Source organism: Hyaena hyaena, unplaced genomic scaffold (assembly GCF_003009895.1).
Source record: "Hyaena hyaena isolate Hyena2069 unplaced genomic scaffold, ASM300989v1 scaffold_427, whole genome shotgun sequence".
Lineage (NCBI taxonomy): Eukaryota > Metazoa > Chordata > Mammalia > Carnivora > Hyaenidae > Hyaena > Hyaena hyaena.
This window is the reverse complement of record NW_024081064.1, coordinates 916,696-935,905: the sequence shown is the minus strand read 5'-3', so window position 1 is coordinate 935,905 and position 19,210 is coordinate 916,696. Positions and strand designations below refer to the sequence as shown.

General features: G+C 47.4%; 1 protein-coding gene across 1 annotated transcript in view; it reads left to right on the top strand.

The window, feature by feature from the left end:
* The first annotated feature begins 2,320 nt into the window (after positions 1–2,320).
* The window catches only part of EVL (Enah/Vasp-like), a 141,405-nt gene continuing 124,515 nt past the window's right edge, over positions 2,321–19,210 (top strand). Inside the window, 2 exon segments of the mRNA XM_039252928.1 lie at positions 2,321–2,498; positions 2,500–2,559. Coding sequence (XP_039108859.1) covers positions 2,434–2,498; positions 2,500–2,559 — 125 coding nt within the window. The 5' untranslated portion in view covers positions 2,321–2,433.

Here is a 19,210-nt window from a genome sequence, read left to right as displayed (position 1 = left end):
GCCCTCACGCAGCCCTCTGAGGAACAAACACTGGATCCAAGAAAGTATCTCTCCAGGAGCCCGATCCAGCTGGTTGCATGAATTCCCTGAATGATGTTGGACCCTTTTTGCTTCTTGGCATTCCATGCCCCCGTCCTCTACTGAGAGAAGCATGTGCAGGTCCCTTCCAGCATCAGTATTCTCTGGTCCTCCTTTCTTTATTGTTCTAGGCTATTGGTAATTAGCAGGAAAGGTTGTCAGGCAGTGTGTGCCCCTCACCTCTGGTGCTAGTGGTTTATCGTAAATCCACCATCAACACGGCCCAGTGAACCTTTTCCAGTTATAGGACAGTATTACCTTGTCAGACTCAAAGAAGGCAGGGAGGTCAGAGCAGGCCACATGCTTCAGTAAACCAAGCTGGGGACGCCTGGGTGGCTCAGTTAAGCGTCCGACTCTTGATTTCATTTCAGGTCATGATCTTGTGGTTTGTGAGAACGAGCCTCGAGTAGGGTTTTGTGCTGACAGCGTGGATCTTGCTTGGGATTCCCTCTCTCCCTCTCTCTGCCCCTCCTCCCCAGTAAATCAATAAACTTAAAATAAACCGAGCTGGGAACAAACAGGCCAATATCCCAAGTGGTGTTCTCTCACAGCCTGATACGCACCGACCAAGGTCATGCTGCCTCTGCAAAGGCATCTCCAGGTGCCCGGGAGCCTGTCCATTTTAGTAATTTCTACTTGCCTGACAATTCTCTTCAGTAGCAGAGAGCCAACCTTGACCCTGGGAAGAAAAGGACCGATAAGGCTAGAAGGAGGGGAAATTCTCTGGACCTGCTAATCGGACTGTAGGCGGCCAACATGCCTTTTTGTTGGAAGACTCCAGCTCAAACAAACAGAAGGAAGGCAAAAATGTGACAACCATTCACTACCGAACTCGTGATGAGTGGATGGCTGGGGCGGGGCAGGGGTTGGTGGAGAAGAAGCACCTAGAGACTCACCTGCAACCAGGGAGAAAGAAGCAGGTTCAACTGCAGCAAAGTAGAATGAATGGGCACTGGGATTCTGAGTCAGAAAACCCTTGGCTTGAGAACTGGCTCCACGACTTCCGTATGATACCGTGGGCAAAAGCACGCAATTCACAGGGACTCTCCGTCTGGACCTGGAGTAAATTGGCGACCTTTCAGAGCCTTCCGACCAAATGCCAGACTCCTCCAAACACCTGATATGCTCTTTTTTCGACCCAGTTTTAAAGAAGATAGATAGGATTTTGATGCTACTGTGACAGACAGGAAGGGAAGCATTAGTGGCAGTACCGTGGAAGCACGGAGAACCTTGTCCACTTGGGTACGGGGCGTGGAACACGGGTTTCCCACCAGCAATGAGGATCGGTAAGCTTTAGGAAGGATGGGGATTTAACAACCGAGAAAACCTGGAGAACCTACTTCGTGCTGTACGGCCGATGCGATTTTTCACAGGCTGTGGTTTTGGGTCGCCCTATGGGGCCCTCGTTGGGCTAGGGGAGGTCCCCCTAGTGCTGCTACAACCCCAAAGCTACGACTCCTGGTCTCAGACCTGGCTATTTACAAAGAGTGTTCAGTGGTGGGTGTGACCTCGACGCCACTAGGATCCCAGCTGCCCCCTGCGTCCGAGTAGCTGGGGCTGCAGGGGTAGCTGGAATCCTCGGGCCTCCGGGCACGGTCCCCAGCGCCCTAAGCGCCGTGAGTGGAAGCCGGGGGCGCCCCGCGCGGGGCGGGGCTCTGCGCTCCAGGTGCACGCCTAGCGCCCGGCCCCGCCCTTGGCTCCACCTCACCCTCAGGGCTCCGCCCCTCGCTGGGAGCCCTCCGCTCAAGCCCCGCCCCTCGCGGCTCGTCCTTCCCTTGAAGTCCCGTCCCCGATAGCCGGGTCCCCGAAGCTCCGCCCCGCCCCTTGCAGGACTTTCTTCTTAAGAAGCCCCGCCCCTCTCAGCTCCGCCCCGCCCCTCTCAGCTCCGCCCCGCCCCTCTCAGCCCCTGGCTTAGCGCTCCCGGAGGCGCGGGCGGTGGGGCCCCGCGCCTTTTGTGTCGGGCTCGGGCAGCGGCGCGCGCTCTCCCCTTCGGCGGCAGGGGGCGGAGGGACGCACCGCGCGCGCACTCCCCTCGGCCGGCGGAGGGACGCCCCCTCAGTCTCGGCTCGCGGCGGAACTCGGCCGCGCGCGTCGCCCCCCCCTTCCCCCGTCCCCCCCGCCTACCCCTCTGCGGACCCCGAGCCGCGCTCGCGCCCGCCGCGGCCCGCTCCCCGAGTCTCGGCGGGGCGCGCGCTCGCCCCCTCCCCTCCTCGGCCCGCCCTGCCCCCGGCGGCGCGCGCACACGCCGGCCCGGGCACGCGCCCGCCAAGATGGCAGGGTCCGGGGCCCAGCTGTCAGGCGCCGCCGCCGCAGCCCGGCCCCGCAGCTAGCGGCCCGGACGCCCGCCCCGAGAAGATGCGCCCCCGCTGCCCCCCGCAGCCCAGCAAGACGCGGAGCCGCCGCGCCCGGGGCCGGCTCCCCCGCTAACGCCCCGCGCCGCGCCCCCCGGCCCCGCGCGCCCGCCCTGGCAGCGACAATGAGGTGAGTCTGGCGGGCGGGCGGCGGCGGCGGCGGGGCGGCCTCGGGAGCGGCGAGGGGGCGTCGAGGAGGGCGGGCGGGGCGGGGGCGGCGTGCGGAGGGGGCGGGGGGCACCTGCGGGGCCGGGGTGGGCGCCGGGGGCCCGGCCGGAGGGCAGGTGTGGCGCCGCCGGGCCGCAGCGGCTCGGCCTCCTCTCCCGGGCGGCCCCCCTGGGCGCCCCTCGGCCGCGCTCCCGGGCGAGGCGGTCGTGTCCTTCAGCCAGTCCCCGCCTTCGGCCCTTTTCCTTGTCTTCGGGGACGAGCAGGACCCCCAACCACCCCTTCCTCACCGATCGCCCAGCCAGGGCTCTGCTGGGTGTCGGGCGGAGAACTGGAACACAGCCGGCGCCCACGAGCCGGGAATTCCTTCTCCCGAGGTAACCCAACCCCGACTTGTAGGGGGTAATCACTTCCTTGCCGTTTTTGTGTGTAATTTTACCTTCTGAGCACAAATCGCATACCACCTATGGTGTCCCTAGTTTTCATCTTGCTTGTTCAGTGAACTTGACGAAAACCAAACAATACATGTTCTTTTGTGTCTGGCTGCCTTCACTCAAGTTGCTGAGATTCATCCATTTTTTTTTGCGTATGTAGTGTTCTGTTGTACGACTATACCACAGGGTGTCCGTCCCACTGTTGGTAGACGTTTCGATTATTTCCACCTTTTGGCTATTGGGAATACTCTTATATGCCTCCTGGCGCACCCGTTTCTGTTGGGTATACACCTAGCCGTGGAATTTCTAGGTCAAAAGATATAGGCAGGGCTTCAAATTTACTAGATGATACCGAGTTTCCGAAGTGTTTGACCGATTTACGGTGGTACCAGCAAGTGTAGGAGAGTTCTTGAGCTCCACATCCTTGTCAGCACTGGGGATTGTCGCTCTTAAACTTTAGCCATGTGGGTGAGTGTGCAGTGGTATCAGGTTGTGCTTTTAAATTGTAGTTTCTTGCCAGCTGATGAGGGTGAACATCTGTTCATGTTTATTTGGTATCCTCTTTTACAATGTGCCTGTTCAGATGTTTTGCCCGGTTTTCTTTGGGGCTTACGTGCCTTTTCTCCCCTAATTTGTAATTCTGTCCCAAAGTTTCTGTCCCAAGATAGTTTCTTATAACATCTTGCAGAAATCGTAGGATTTTGCTTTTCAAATTAAGATCTAGAGTCCACTTGGAATTGGTTTTTGTGTAACTCTGTGTGTGTGTGTGTGTGTGTGTGTGTATGTAACTTGTGGAATTGACTTTTTTCTGGAAAAGAGGTTACATTTCATTTTTACCAGCACCATTTATTCATCGTTGATTGTCAAAAAGGTCATCCTTTCCCCATAGCTCTTCGGTGACTTCTTTGTCACCTTCCAGTCTTCCATTTAGGGCCATTTCTTCACCTGAAAACTACTCTTTAGCTTTCCTTTAATGCAGGTCTGGGGTGACAGATTCTTACAGTGCGTGTTTGCAAATGTCATTATTTACCCGCATTAAAAAGAAGCACAACAGCTTGATTGAGATACAATTCACACACCATAAAATTTGCTCATTTAAAATACGAGTCAGTCAGGGGCGCCTGGGTGGCTTAGTCTGTTAAGTGTCCGATTCTTGATTTCTGCTCAGGTCATGATCTCACAGTTCATGAGATTGACCCCCAAGTCAGGCTCTGCACTTACAGTGCCTAGCCTGCTTGGGATTCTCTTTTGTGTGCTCTCCCTCTCTCTCTCTCAAAATAAATAAATAAACTTTTAAAACAAGTGTACAGTTCAGTGGTTTTTAGTGTTTTCACAGAATTCCACAACTGTTACCACCATCTAATTTTATTTATTTTTTAATGTTTATTTTTGAGACAGAGTGCAGGAGATGGGCAGAGGCGGGGGTACGGGCAGAGAGAGAAAGAGGGACAGAAGATCCAAAGCGGACTCTGCACTAACAGCAGTTAGCCCAATGCGGGGCTCAAACCCATGAACCGAGATATCTTGACCTGAGCCAAAGTCAGAGCCTAAATCAGCTGAGCCACCCAGGCACCCTGGCCACAATCTAACTGTAGAACACTTTCCTCCATCAAGAAGGGTCTTTTCAGTACTTAGAGAAATCTTGGTTTGCCATTGTTTTCTTTTAGCATTTCAAAGTTATTTCATTATCTCTGACTTGGATTGATGGTTGAGAAGCCACGTGTCAGTCTGCCATTCCTTTGAAGGTAGTATTTTTCTCCAGATACTTTTAAAATGTTCTTTTTGTCTTTCGTTTTCAGCAATTTCTCATTGCTGTCCCTGGTATGATTTTTTTTTTTTTTTTTTAATTATAATTGGAGCGCTTAGGGCTTCTTGAACCCATGGCCCAGCATCTTTAGTTTTGGAAGCTATCAGCCATTGATACTTCAGATATTCCTTCTGCTCCATTCTGTCTTACCTTTCTTTCCGGGGCTGCAATTATACGTGTTAGATCACTCACCGGAACTTCTATCTCTTAACTTTTCTTTTGTTTTCTTTCTGACTCTCTGTCCTTCATTCTGGATAGCCCCTTACTTTTTCTCTTCTGCCATAAACGATCATCTATTAAACCTGTCAATTGAGGTTTTTGGTTTCATTTTTCTTTACACCCAATGTGAGGCCCAAACTCAGTGACCCTGAGATCAAGAGTTCCATGCTCTACTGACCTAGCCAGCTGGGCACCCCTCAGTTGAGCTTTTCATTTCAGTTCTGTATTTTTCGATTCTTTAATTTCCATCTGCTTTGCTTTTTATGGTTTACCGTTATCTGCCAAAATTATCAATCTTGTTTTTTATCTCCCTGAATATGGTGTGCCTAATTATCTTAAAGCTTGTCTGATTATGGCACTGCATGTAAGTCATTTCCAATGTCTGTTTTTTCTTGGTTTTCATTCATTCTGTCTTATCTCCTTATGTGCCTAGTTTCTGTTGTTATCCTTTTGTAATTTTGTGCTGGACATTGAACTTGCATAATTGTAGAACTAATTTGAGATCTAAGATGACGGTTTCCTCTGCCACAGATAATTCACATTTGCTTTTGTCAGGCAAATGGGCGCTTAGGATCTGGACTCACTTCAGGGCCATCTTAGGGACCGAGCTGTTTCTCCACTGAGCTGCAGTCCCTGTGAGGGCCTGCCTGTTTGGTCAACCTGTACTCCTAGGGTTCATTTCTTCACCAGCACCTTCACCTCTTAAGCCAACTCCAAGCTTTTAGCATTCCCTTTATTTTATTTATGGCAGAGAGCAAGGGAGACACAGAATCTGAAGCAGCTCCAGGCTCTGAGCTGTCAGCACAGAGCCCCACGTGGGGCTCGATCTCAAAGACCTCGAGATCATGACCTGAGCTGAAGTTGGACACTCAACCGACTAAGCCACCCAGGGTCCCCTTAGCGTTCCCTTTAGAATTGGCAAACACCCCCCAGAGAAAGTAGCCCTAAATGCTGAGTTTACCTCCCTGAGTCTCTGCTGTGTCTTCTTCCCTTAGGCCTCCAAGGGGATATTTAGTGTATTTTTTTGCCTGTGTTTCTGGTTCTTTTCGGCATGAGATTGTTCTAATTTACTTGGTCCCCAGTTACTGGCAGGAAAAGCCCTTCATGCATGCACGATAGAGGCAGTTTGAGTCCGTATTCAGTTCTGCAGGAGACTCAAGCTAGCAGGCTACCGAAGCTGGAGAGAATGAGAACAGCGATTTTCTTGTGTTATGTCGACTACATTAAATTGTCGTGGTTTGTGAAATGCTCTTAGAATCAAGATCATCTCGGGAATGAATTTTTTTATTTCCTCTTCATATATAATTAATTGAAAAAATGGTAGTTTAGTTCAGATCATTACTGTGATGCAAAGGATTTTGGAAGCAGCTGCTTCCCTCTCTTTTTTCCATATTTCTTCCTTTCTCCTGTTTTGATTTTCTTGTCTATTTGGTAAAAATTACCCTTTATCTGCTTCTCTTGAGTAGAACACTTAATCTTCTGATCAACAGCATCATAAGAGTATTCTCTGATCCTGTTCTTTTGGATCAACTGTAAAAAGGCACAACTGTAGAAATGAAAGTTTGTAAGTGGCTTTTCCAAAATGAAGCGTTCAGTTATTCTTTTTTTTTCTTAAGTTGTCTGTGTTTTGCACAGATCTGTTAAAATGCTGCTGACAGTTTACCATGGCTCTCTGTCACAGACTGTTTTTATAGTTAAGCACTGATTCATGTTTGTTGACATGTACCTCAAGAATTTGGCTTTTGCAGAAGGGCCTAAATGAGTCAAGAGGGTCTATTCATTGCCTCTCTTGTCAGCTCAGACAAATGATTGGCATAGTTGTAAACAACTTGGTTCATCCGTGAAAAACACTTTACTTTTTCAATTTACTTTTACTTTGTTCAATCCTGAGTTTTTTCAGTGGAAATAACACGTGATTTTTCTTGCTAGATAATCTCCTGAGAGTGTAGAGATGTGATCTGTTCATAAAGGTCTGCCAGGTAGTCTCCAAACCATCCCTTTTAAGAAGTGTCTAGGGGCGCCTGGGTGGCTCAGTTGGTTGAGCGCCCGACTCTTGATTTCAGCTCAGGTCATGATTGTCACGATCTCACTGCTCACGGGGTTCGAGTCCCGGACAGCATGGAGCCTGCTTGGGATTCTCTCTCTTCCTCTCTCTGCACACCCCATCAAAATAAATGAAAAACATTTTAAAAATATTTTTTAAAAAGTGCTTTCAGCCATAGGGCTGGAGATGCATTCTCATGAATAAACTGAACATTTGACACACATATTATTCACAAATTTTAGGGAAACAGTCCAATTGAATCAAATTTCTCAGATAATTAAGGCTGTACCTGAGTGGTTTTTTTTAAATTTTATTTTATAGGCTACTGCCTGAATTCTCTCCTTTTCTTAACAGACTTTATATATTTTCATGTCTTCATCCAGAGTCCGTTTTTGAGGGCTTAGTGTTGCCTGGCATTGGATTTTTTTTTTTTGCTTGGCATTAGATCTTACGGGCACGCAGGGGAAAAGAACCAGACCTTCTCTCCCAACAGTCCCTGCCCCTGAATGATTCACAGACACTTACTAGATTCCTTTCTGCATCCTTTTTTACTTAAAAACAAAAAACCAAACCCTCCCCCGACACATAGTAAACAGTATATTTCTCTTTATATACTTCAGTCATTTATCTGAACATTTTCCCTATCTGCCTTTTATCTTTTAAAGATATATATATGTATATATAGTTAAGATTTTTATGTCAAATAAAAATTACTTATCTATGTTTTATCTTTTAAAGATAAATATGTATGCATATATATATATGGTTAAGATTTTTATGTCAATAAGCCATTTTCTTCATGGTTTTTTCATCATTCCTTACGTTTAAGAAATTGTTCTTCCAGAAGTTTGATAAGTAGTTAAGTCATATTTCTGTTTTATATATAAAATCTAAAAAAGTCACCCTTCAAATGGTTGGGCATAGGAGGTGAAGATCAAAGTGACATTTTTCTTCAACATCACTGATCAGATGATCTGCCTTGTGTACGTAAGGCGTGGCCAGTCTGGCGTCCTGCGGGTCTGGTTTTGTGCCAGGGACCCACCTCATCTGGGGCAGAGGCACTTTATCAATCTCGGCGTTATACGGAATGCAGAGTGAGCATAGGGCACAGTGCAGATACACAGGCACGAACAGAGTCCTTATTTGTCACCATTATCCCGCACAGGCTCTCACGTTTGGGTCCAAGTACATTTCTGGATGCAGTGCTGCGGAATGGGGACAGGAGAGCAGCTCTCCAAGTCACTGGAAGTCCTGTTAGGGGGACCAGCTATACGTGGGGGTTTCTGTGCGTGTATTTCCCTGGGTTCTCCTCTCTTGTTCTGTCTGCCAATTTTTAGGCCAGTGCCACTGACTTCTTGACGTTGGAGTTTTTTTTTTTTTAATTTTGAGTTTTACTTTCAGTGCAAGTTTTAAGTGTCAGTGATTTGTCAAAGAATACACAGCAGTTTGGAAACCTATTTCATAGTGTTTCAGAAAATATTCATTCAGGCCAACAATATTCCAGTATTTTGTATGAGACGTGTATGGATGCGGTTCCGATAGCTTTCCCTGGTGATTTCGCAAGCTGGTGACGTTGCCATGAATGATAGTGCCTTTTTATTTTTATTTTATTTTATTTTATATTTATTGTCAATTCAATTTAACGTGCAGTGTAATGTTAGTTTTAAGGGTATAGCTTAGTGATTCAGCGCTTACACACGATGCCTGATGCTCATCACAAGTGTGCTCCTTAATCCCCATCACCTGTTTATCCTGTCTTCCCCACACTCCTCCCCTCTGGTAGTCACTAGTGTGTTATCTATAGTTAAGAGTCTGTTTCTTGGGGTGGCTCAGTCAGTTAAGCGTCCGATTTTGGTTCAGGTCATGATCTTGAGGTTCGTGAGTTCTCTGATGATGAGTGATGTGGAGCATCTTTTCACGTGTCTGTTGGCCATCTGTATATCTTCTTTGGAAAAATGTCTATTCATATCTATTCTTGTGGGGTTTTTTTTGTTATTCTTTTTAATGTTTATTTTTGAGAGAGAGAGACAGAGCACAAGCAGGGAAGGGGCAGAGAGAGGGGGAGACACGGAATCCACAGCAGGCTCCAGGCTCCAGCTGTCAGCACAGAGCCCGATGTGGGGCTTGAACCCATGAACCATGAGATCATGACCCGAGCCAAAGTCAGACCCTTGACTGACTGAGCCACCCAGGTGCCCCTGCCTGTTTCTTAAATTGGATTATTTGTTTTTTGGGTGTTGAGTTTTATAAGTTATTTATATATTTGGGGTACTGACCCTTTATCAGATAGTCATCTGCAAATATCTTCTCCCATTCCATAGGTTCCCTTTAATTTTGTTGATTATTTCCTTTGCTGTGCAGAAACTTTTCATTTTGATGAAGTCCCAGTAGTTTGTTTTTGTTTCCCTTGCCTCCAGTGAGGATTCTAGTAAGAAGTGGCTACAGCCGACGTCAGAGAGGTTCCTGCCTGTGTTCTCCTCTAGGATTTTGATGGTTTCCTGTCTCCCAGTTAGGTCTTTAATCCATTTTGAGTTTACTTTTGTGTACGGTGTAAGAAAGTGGTCCAGTTTCATTCTTCTGCACGTTGCTGTCCAGTTTTCCCAACACCATTTACCGTTTGTTGAAGAAATTGTCTTTTTCCCATTGGATATTCTTTCCTGCTTTGTTGAAGATTAATTGACTGTATAGTTGTGGGTTGACACTGACTTTTAATATGAGCAGCATCATCCTTTGGTTAAAGTACTGTCATTGTGAATTCTGCTAGTTTGGTAGTTTTGTTGTGTCTAGTTTCATAAACTTCATAGATTTAACCTTGGGTTTGCAATTGTACATAAACTACAGGAAAACAAACCAATTTCCCTTTCAAGGGAATCCATACCACCCAAATTTGAACTCTGTAGTAGATTATAAGCTTTATGATGACTCTGCGTTGTTAAATGGCTGTCATAACTGCTACAGTGATGTGACAAGAACGTGGGGAAGAGCACCTCCCCCTGACATCGGTGTGGGGTGGGAAGGGCAGCGGTCCCCTCAGCAAACAATTCTAAGTAGAGTTTTTCTCTTTCCTAGCCCAAAAGGGAAAGATCCTCATAGAAACAATTTCTAGTGGAAATTGCCTCTTTTAAAAAAAAAAATAGGGGCGCCTGGGTGGCTTAGTCGGTTGAGTGTCCGACTTTCGCTTGTGTCATGGTCTCGCAGTTCGTGGGTTCGAGCCCCGCGTCGGGCTCTGTGCTGACTGCCAGCTCAGAGCCTGGAGCCTGTTTCGGTCTGTGACTCCCTCTCTCTCTGACCCTCCCCTGCTCGCGCTGTCTCTCTCTCTCTCCTAGAAATAAATAAAAAACATTAAAAAAAAATTAAAAAAAAAAATAACTTTTTCCTGATTTAAATGTGCTATATATTACATGTGGAGAATTTGAAAACATAGGAAAGTAGAGAGGACAGCACAAATCAGGGTTGACTCTACTGTCCAGCGAAAACCACTTTAAACGTAGGCCGTAGTTCCTTTACGTGTTTAAGAGAACATTTTCCCAAAATTGATGTTGTCCTGCGCATTTATATTGGACAGTTTACATTTGATATGTATGTGTTACCCCCTCATTAAATATTCTTTGAAAATATTTTAAATAGCTGGATAATATCATATGGTATACCATAATTTATTTTTCAGTTCCCAATTTTGGGACAGTTACCTTGCATTAAGATTTCATTATTGTAGGGGTGCTTGGGTGGCTTATTCGGTTAAGCGTCCAACTTTGGCTCAGGTCATGATCTCACAGTTGTGGACTCGAGTCCTGCATCGAGTTCTGTGCTGACAGCTCAGAGCCTGGAGTCTGCTTCAGATTCTGTGTCTCCCTCTCTCTCTCTCTCTCTGCCCCTCCCCTGCTAATGCTCTGTCTCTGTCTCAAAAATCAATAAACATTAAAAAATTTTTTATAAAAAGGATCGCATCATTGCAAACAGTATGATGGTAAATGCACATAATTCTTGGGATACACCTTTGATTATTTCCTTAAGATAAATTAGTAAAATGGTATTATTACTGGCATCAACGGGTATAAACATTTTAAAGGCTATTGATACACATTATCAGAATGTTAATTTTAAACAAAGAAGAGAGAAAGAAAGAGATAAAGTTAATGGAAAAGGAAGTTTAATCCTGGCCTTAACTTGGAGATTCTCCCCAAAAAGCAAAGGCCTAGAAAAAGAATCAGAAGTAAGTGGTGTGGTTCCACAGGCTGACCAGTTGGGGGAGCCCTGTTCCCGAGTCCTCTGTAGCTGCTGTGCAGGAAGGTGGACTGTCTTTGTCTTCAAGGCTGTGTCAAAGACATCTTCTCCTCAGTTTAGGCTTGATGTCAAAGTGTGAATAAACTCTCTTAAAAACCGCTGTGATATGCCACACCTTGCTGCCTGTATTCTAAGTAATTCTAAGCCGTGATTTTTCTCCCATATGATGAGAATACTTCCTGCACAGGGTTTTATGAGGCTCAAATGAAAATGCATAAGAAGTTCTTAGCCTATGGTGTTCAACAAAGGTTAGTTATCTACTTCCCCCACCCCAATTTGTTATGTCTACAAGAAGATAAAACCTGAAAAATCCGAAACAATTCTGATTTCAGATATTCTGCCTCAATCACTATACAACTCACCTACCATCAGGGGTCATTTTTTGGTTTAGAAGCCGCAGTTGCTATTGAAGCTTCAACTTCTAAAAATGGTTATGGGGCGTCTGAGTGGCTCAGTTGGTTGAACATCCGACTTTGGCTCAGGTCATGACCTCACGGTTTGTGGGTTCGAGCCCTGCGTCGGACTCTGTGCTGACGGCTTGGAGCCTGGAGCCTGCTTCAGATTCTGTGTTTCCTTCTCTCTCTGACCCTCCCCTGCTTGTGCTATCTCTGTCTCTCTCTCATAAATAAATAAAAACATTGAAAAATTTAAGAAACAAAAAAAGTAAAAACGGTTATAAACAATACAAATGAGAACTGTTGAAATAAAGACAAAGAGGAGGCAGGCTGTATTGGGGGAGAAGAGGTCATTGTAGCAGAAAATTCATATTAAGAAATAGTTACTGGGGCGCCTGGGTGGCTCAGTCAGTTAAGCATCCGACTTCAGCTCAGGTCATGATTTCATGGTGCCTGAGTTCAAGCCCCGCGTCCGGCTCTGGGCTGACAGCCTGGAGCCTGGAATCTGCTTTGGATTCTGTGTCTCCCCCTCTCCCTGGCCTCCCCTGTTCATGCTCTATCTCTCAAAAATAAATAAATGTTAAAAAAAAAACAAACAAAAAAACAGTCACTCCATTTGAGCACATTTAGCTGTGAGATTCGCAGAAGCCATGGCAGAAGGGGCAGCATGAGCCGGTGTGGGCTGTCGTGCTGTGGCACAGGCTCGCCTTTGCAGACGTTTCTGAGTGTCTGAGAGAGTGGACGAGAGTGTGGTTTGGAAGCATCTTACACACCTCCTCCAGGTCTCTCTCCCTCGTGATAGGTTTGACCTGGGGTCCTTCTGTAAAAGCTTCCGGAACCTGTAAACAGTCTCTGGCTCCTGCCCTCCACTGGGCTCTCTTTGTGGAGCTCTGTCTGTTGCTCTGATCTTTTCCCCTCTGTTCTCTGTCAAAGAAAAGATCTGATGGACGAACTCACCGGTTGACGAAAGTCTACTTCCTTTTCCCTTTCACCCTGCTAACTTCCAAGTCTTCAAATCTTAGTTTATTTTTTTATTTTTTTTAAGTTTATTTATTTATTTTGAGAGAGTGAGAGCGAGCCCACACTCGTATGGTAGAGGGGCAGAGAGAGGGAGAGACAGAATTCCAGGCAGGCTCCATGCTGTCAGCACAGAGCCGGATGTGGGGCTTGAACTCACAGATTGTGAGATCATGACCTGAGCCATGACCAAGAGTCAGATGCGTTACCGACTGAGCCATCCAGGTGCCCCCAAATCATAGTTTAAATTTTTTTTTAATGTTTATTCATTTTTGAGAGACAGAGAGAGAGAGAGAGAGAGAGAACACGAGAGCATGAGCAGGGGAGGGTCAGAGAGAGGGAGACACTGAATCTGAAGCAGGCTCCAAGCTCTGAGCTGTCAGCACAGAGCCCGACACGAGGCTCGAACCCACGAACTGCGAGATCTTGACCTGAGCCAAAATCGGGCGCTTAACCAACTGAGCCACCCAGGTGCCCCCCAAATTGTACTTTAAACATCACTTCCTCGAGGAGTCAGTCCTTGCCCCTTCCCCTGGCTGAGGGCCCTTTCCTGGTATTTACCTCCAGGTAAATCTGGCATCCCCAGATTTCCTTTTCCACAGCTCTTTATCCTTTTCCTTGCTAACATTTTCGTCCTGTATTTCATAAAGGATCTTGCCTGTTTTGGGCTCTGTTGGATCCCTGGAGCCTAGCACTGTGCCTGGCACTTGGTAAATGCTTGATAAATGTTGATGCTGCCACCAAGACCTTAAACGGAGAGGAAAATCATGACATTCATTCCAGCTTGCCCTGCGTCCTTCCAAGAACAACATTCCAGGCAGCCACCCCTAAACCATAGAAGCTGGCATCCAGACGAAAGTGTTTCATAATGTGAATAATGAATTCGTGCATTGCTGGGGTGATGGCGAGTTTGTTGTTTCCATACTGCTGCCGCGGGACAGGATTTATTTGTTGATGTGTGGATTCTTTCTCCTGTTATTTCTTTGTAAGCACATTACGGATCGTAACTCTTAGTGTCCTGGGTGTTTCTCAGTCTTTACTTACTGTGCCTGCAGATCACTTGTGTATGTTCTTCCGAAATGCAGATCCCGTTGCCAGAGATGGAGGAATGCTTTCTTAACATCTTTTTTCCCCCTCTTTCTATTAATGGACTTCATATTTTAGAACAAGTTTAGATTTATAGAAAAATTGAGCAGATAGTACAGAGAGTTCCCATGTGCCCTGCACACATATACACAGTCCCCCCGGCCCTCGTTATTAACATCTTACATTTATGGGACATTTGTTACACTTAATGAGCTAATATTGATATTCTTATCACCCAAAGTCCGTTCTTTAGGTTTCCTTGTTTTTACCTCGTGTTTTCTGTCCAGGGTCCCAGCCAGGACACCATATTACATTTTGTTGTGGTATCTGCTTAAACTCCTCTTGGCTGTGATAGTTTTCCAGACTTGCCTTATTGTTGATGACCTTGACTGTATTGAGGAGCACTGCTTAGGCATATTGTAGGATGCCTCTCTGTTGGAATCTGTCTCGTGTTTGTCTCACGGTTGGAGTGGGGCTGTCAGCTCTGGGGAGCAAGATCACAGAGGTGCGGTGCCCTTTCATCGCATCGTATAGAGGGAACGTACTAGCAGCCGCTTTATGACTGTTGATGTTGACCTCGGCCACCTGGCTCACGTAGTGTTTGTCACATATCAGCCTCGTAAAGTTACTTTCTTGGTCCCTTTTGTAAGAAAGTTCCTATTCATGGCCCACACTTAAGTAGAGAGTTCTGCTTCTCCTGATGCGTGCTTTTTAAATATTAATAAGTAAGCATTTTTATATGCATTAGAAAACTGCAGGGCAGCCCATCCGTGGTGCCTTACTTACCCGGGTTCCCCAGAAGGCTGCATCTGAGACCAAGGCCATGTGATGGGCGCTCTGGAGGGAGCGGCCCCTCTGGGGTCCAGAAGGAGGGCAGGGCAGCGCGGTGGAAGGAGGGAGAGCCAGGACGGGCGTTCGGTCCTGAGGAGGCATCGCTCTAAGCCCCCGAGTGGCAACTGATGACTCCCTTGCCCAAGACTCTTTGTGGGGAGAAGGGAGCAGCGTGTACGCAGCAGCTGCCGTCTTTATCTGGCAGAGGATTGCCCTGGCCCCCCGCCCCCCCTCACATCACCCCGTGCCTGGCGGGGCTCCCCGGTGACCCTGTGGGGGCTCCCGTGGCAGCCCCGGAGCAGGACCCGGGAGGCAGAAACAGGCGAAGCAGGAGCGGAAACGGTCCAGGAGAGGTGCTCCGTGCACATGGTTGTGGGACTGTTGTTACTAAATGGGAGGTAAATAGATTTCGTTCATTGCTTGTTGATTTTCAGTCACTGCTGGAAAGCTTCCTATACTTCCTGGACGACTTCGCCTGTGTTTTCTAGTACTTGTACAATTTCTTTTCTTTTTGTCGGGTCCAAATGTTTTGGTCTCTGATCCATTTGCAATGACATACATGGTTTGAGGGATGGATCCAATTTTATCCTTTTCTGTCTAGTTTTTGAGTTACATGAGTACCACGTGTTAAAAGTTCTGTTTTCTCCGACTGTTTTGAGATGCCGTCTTTTGTCATATTTAACTAACTCAACCTATTTCTCAATTTTCTGTTGCATTTCCTTGGTCTGTATTTATTCATGTGCCAATACTTTTAATTAAAGAGGCTTTATAATAGGTTTTAATATTTAGTAGGGCTAGTACTCTCTTGTTCTAGTGAGTTGATTTTAAGGTGTGGTTTGGTTTTTTTTTTGGTTTGTTTGGTTTTTTTTTTTTTCTTTTTGAGAGAGAGACAGAACGAGGGAGGGGCGGAGAGAGAATCCCAAACAGGCTCCATGCTGTGAGCACGGAGCCCAGTGTGGGGCTTGAACCTACAAAACACAATATCATGACCTGAGCTGAAACCAAGAGTCAGGTCATGAGTTGATGTTAAAGAAAAAGATTATGGGGGCGCCTGGGTGGCTCAGTGGGTTAAGCGTCCTGACTTCGGCTCAGATCTTACAGTCCGTGAGGTCGAGCCCCACGTCCCACATCGGGCTCTGTGCTGACAGCTCAGAGCCAGGAGCCTGCTTCGGATTCTGTATCTCCCTCTCTGTCTGCCCCTGTCCTGCTCGTGCTCTGTTTCAGTCTCTCAAAAATAAATAAATGTTAAAAAATTAAAAAGAAAAAAAGATTATGTAACAGCACTCATATTAAATCGACATGACAAAATTCACAAGTGACCAGACTTTGGGAAATAGTGCTTGAACCCGAAGGAACAAATCTGAACAAATGGCGTGGTTCTTGACCCTAGCTCCCCTCCCTACTCAGTACGGCAGAAAGTGCAGCGCAGGGGTGAGCCTCAGACCCTGTGGTAGGATCACCGGTGGTGTCAGCCTGGTTTCAGGGTCAGCCTGCGGGGGGGGGGGGGCGTGAGAGCCGAGGGGAGAAGGGGCAGGGACGCAGTCAAGTGCTGTTCCCCGTGCACCTGCTGTGTGCCGGGCTCTGAGCCTGTGCGCTCACAGCTGCCTCTGCTTTTGAAGGGAGCTCCACACCTGCGATGCCAGCCATAGGGTTGGTTAGATTTTTCTATTAGAATGCATGGTGACACTAGTTTTGATTAATGCTTTATTTTAACTAGGATGTCTGGTTTTCTGTTAGTCAGCAGTAATTCCAGATCTGTTTTCCCATAGCCCACGTTGCTTCGTTCAGTCTTGATTTGGGGAGCCCCCTGGGAAAGGCTCAACTTTCAAAACTGGTTCAGTTTTAAACAAAGGTTGTGTTGAATTTGTTGGACTTGGGGGCTCTTCCGGCAGTGGTTTTTCGGGTTGTTTGGACAAATCCGACTAAGAACAGGAGACGGTGAAAAGGTAAGAAAGAAACCCCGTTGAAGGCATGGGAGAGCGGCCTGGCAGAAGGCCCTGCAGAGCCGGGACTCGGGAGGGGACAGATGGCATGCCTGACACTCGGCACCGCCCGTCCCCTCGAAGCGTTGCCGAAATCGCTGAAATGGCCACCTGTGAAGACGACTGGAGCGCCAGGCAGATTAATGGGACGCGGGAGATGCAGGTCGGGGCCCAGGAGGAGGAGCCCTTGTACGCGTGCCGGGGTTCCCCGGGCCCTGCGTAGGGACAGGGCTGCGCCAGAGGCGCTGGCCTCTCACAAACTGGAGGGCCCCGCGGTATCTGATTATCCTCAGGGGACCTGGGGTTGTTCGTGGCCCCGACCTCCCTGCCGCCAGAAGCAAGGCTGAGTCCTCTCTGGAGGAGTCTCACATTATCTGCGCAGATTCCGTATACTGTAAGTGACAGTCAGAAATGACCGCATCTTTGAGAAGAGAAAATTTAACCCAAAAGCAAGAGAAAACAGACAATAGGAATAGACGCATCATCCGACTTGGATTTTAAAAGACGCGAGAGTAGTATGTTTAAGGAGACAAATTGCGTTGTACCCTTCCTCGCTCACCACGGCCGTCCCAGCTTCGAGGCTGCCGCGGACTCTGCGCGGCGGTGCTTCTGGTTTGACTGTGGTGAGCAGGTGTGTCTGCTTGTCCTCACGTGTATCTGCGTGGTTGTAAACATCTGCTTAACCCCATCCTGGGTAGCTCTGAGGTTGGGGCAGGAGAGGAATTGGAACGATGACCACAGGCTCTCAGACCTGTGAGCTGGAAGAGCCCCTGAAGGTCACTTTGGATCTTACTGCGCTTTTTATCATTGAGAGACATGGACATTGTGACGGAGTTAGGCAGGGTAAACACTCGTGGGGGTCATTTTACACAATAAAGGTAGTGGTAAATATTTAACATAAACATAATTTCAGCGAATGTGAATTGTTTAAAAATACTTAAAAAGTTTTTATGTTTATTTAGTTTTTGAGAGAGAGACAGAGAGACAGAGAGACAGAGAGACAAAGCATGAGCAAGGGAGGAGCAGAGAGAGAGGGAGACACAGAATCCGAAGCAGGTTCCAGGCTCTGTGCTGTCAGAGCCTGACATGGGGCTCAAACCCACAAAACATGAGATCATGACCTGAGCCAAAGTCGGACACTTAACGAAGCCACCGAGGGGCCCCCGAAAATACTTTTAAACTTTAAATTTACTCTAATAAATGTGAGTTTTTATTTACTTATTTCTTTACTGAGAGAGAAAGAGGGAGAGGGAGAGCATGCACACGCAGAGGAGGGGCAGAGAGAGAGGGAGAGAGAGAATCCCAAGCAGGCTCTGCACTGTCAGCACAGAGCCCAATACAGGGCTCCATCTCACAACCGTGAGGTCATGACCTGAGCCAAAATCAAGAGTTGGACACTTAACTGACTCAATCACCCAGGCGCCCCCTGTAAATATGAATTCTTTTAAAGCGTAGACTTCTTTGCAGTATAACTACATGACTGCTCCTTCTTTATCTGTTTTCATGTATCACAATGCTTAGATTTTTACGTGAAAGAAATATATTGAGTACTTGCCACATGCAAGGTACCAGCCAGGGACAGGCTACAGACACCGGCAAGAGCTGGGTCCTGGGGGGCTGCTCCTGAGATGAAAGTGCCAGAGAAGACGTGTGGATTTTTGTGTATTTATTTGAACTTGTTTGCGCCTGCAGTGGGCTCGGCGACGGGGTATTATCTTCTTTCTGGTTCTTCCCTTTTGCACCTCTTTAAACTGGTTCATTTTCTTCCTTTTGGCTCTTCAGTTGCTTGAAGACAGTGGTCTTCTGAAAGTCTTGCCTTTTTTTTTTTTAATGTTTATTTCTGAGAGAGTGCGCGCGCGTGGGGGAAGGGCAGAGAGAGAGGGCCACAGAGGATCCTAGGTGGGCTCTGCGCTGACGGTGCAGAGCCTGACGTGGGGCTCAAACTCATGAACCGTGAGATCACGACCTGAGCTGAAGTCAGACGCTTAACTGACCTGAGCCGCCCGAGTGCCCCAAGTCTTTCCTTCTCTCAAATGTCCTCAATTCTTCCAGTTTTTTATGGTTTATCTCTAACTAGTAGTATCCCATCTCCAACCAGTAGTGTCCCTTTTGAGGCCCTTCCTTCCACTGAGCCCTGACGTGCCGAAGCCCTCGTAGCAGCATCAAGATGTAAATTCTCTGGCTGGTGTGATCACACGCCCCGGCACACAGACGAAGCCCTTCACGCAAAGTGGAAACGCCGCACACCCAGGAGCCTGTGTGCCTGTAGACAGAGCAGACGTGCCACTGGCAGCGCTTGCTCGCACCGGCTGCGATTTCTCCCTGAGAAGCACTAGGGGGCTTTTTCTAAACACCGCTTTGCTGGGAGGAGGGACAGTGCTCTCCTCAATTTGTGTCAGCACACAAAATAAAACTGTAAGCAACCTACTGAATCAGATGAAGAAAGAGTCCCGAACAGAAGAGCAGCACTGAAAGATGAACCGGCCGGTCCCTTCACAGGAGCAAAGAGTAACGTCC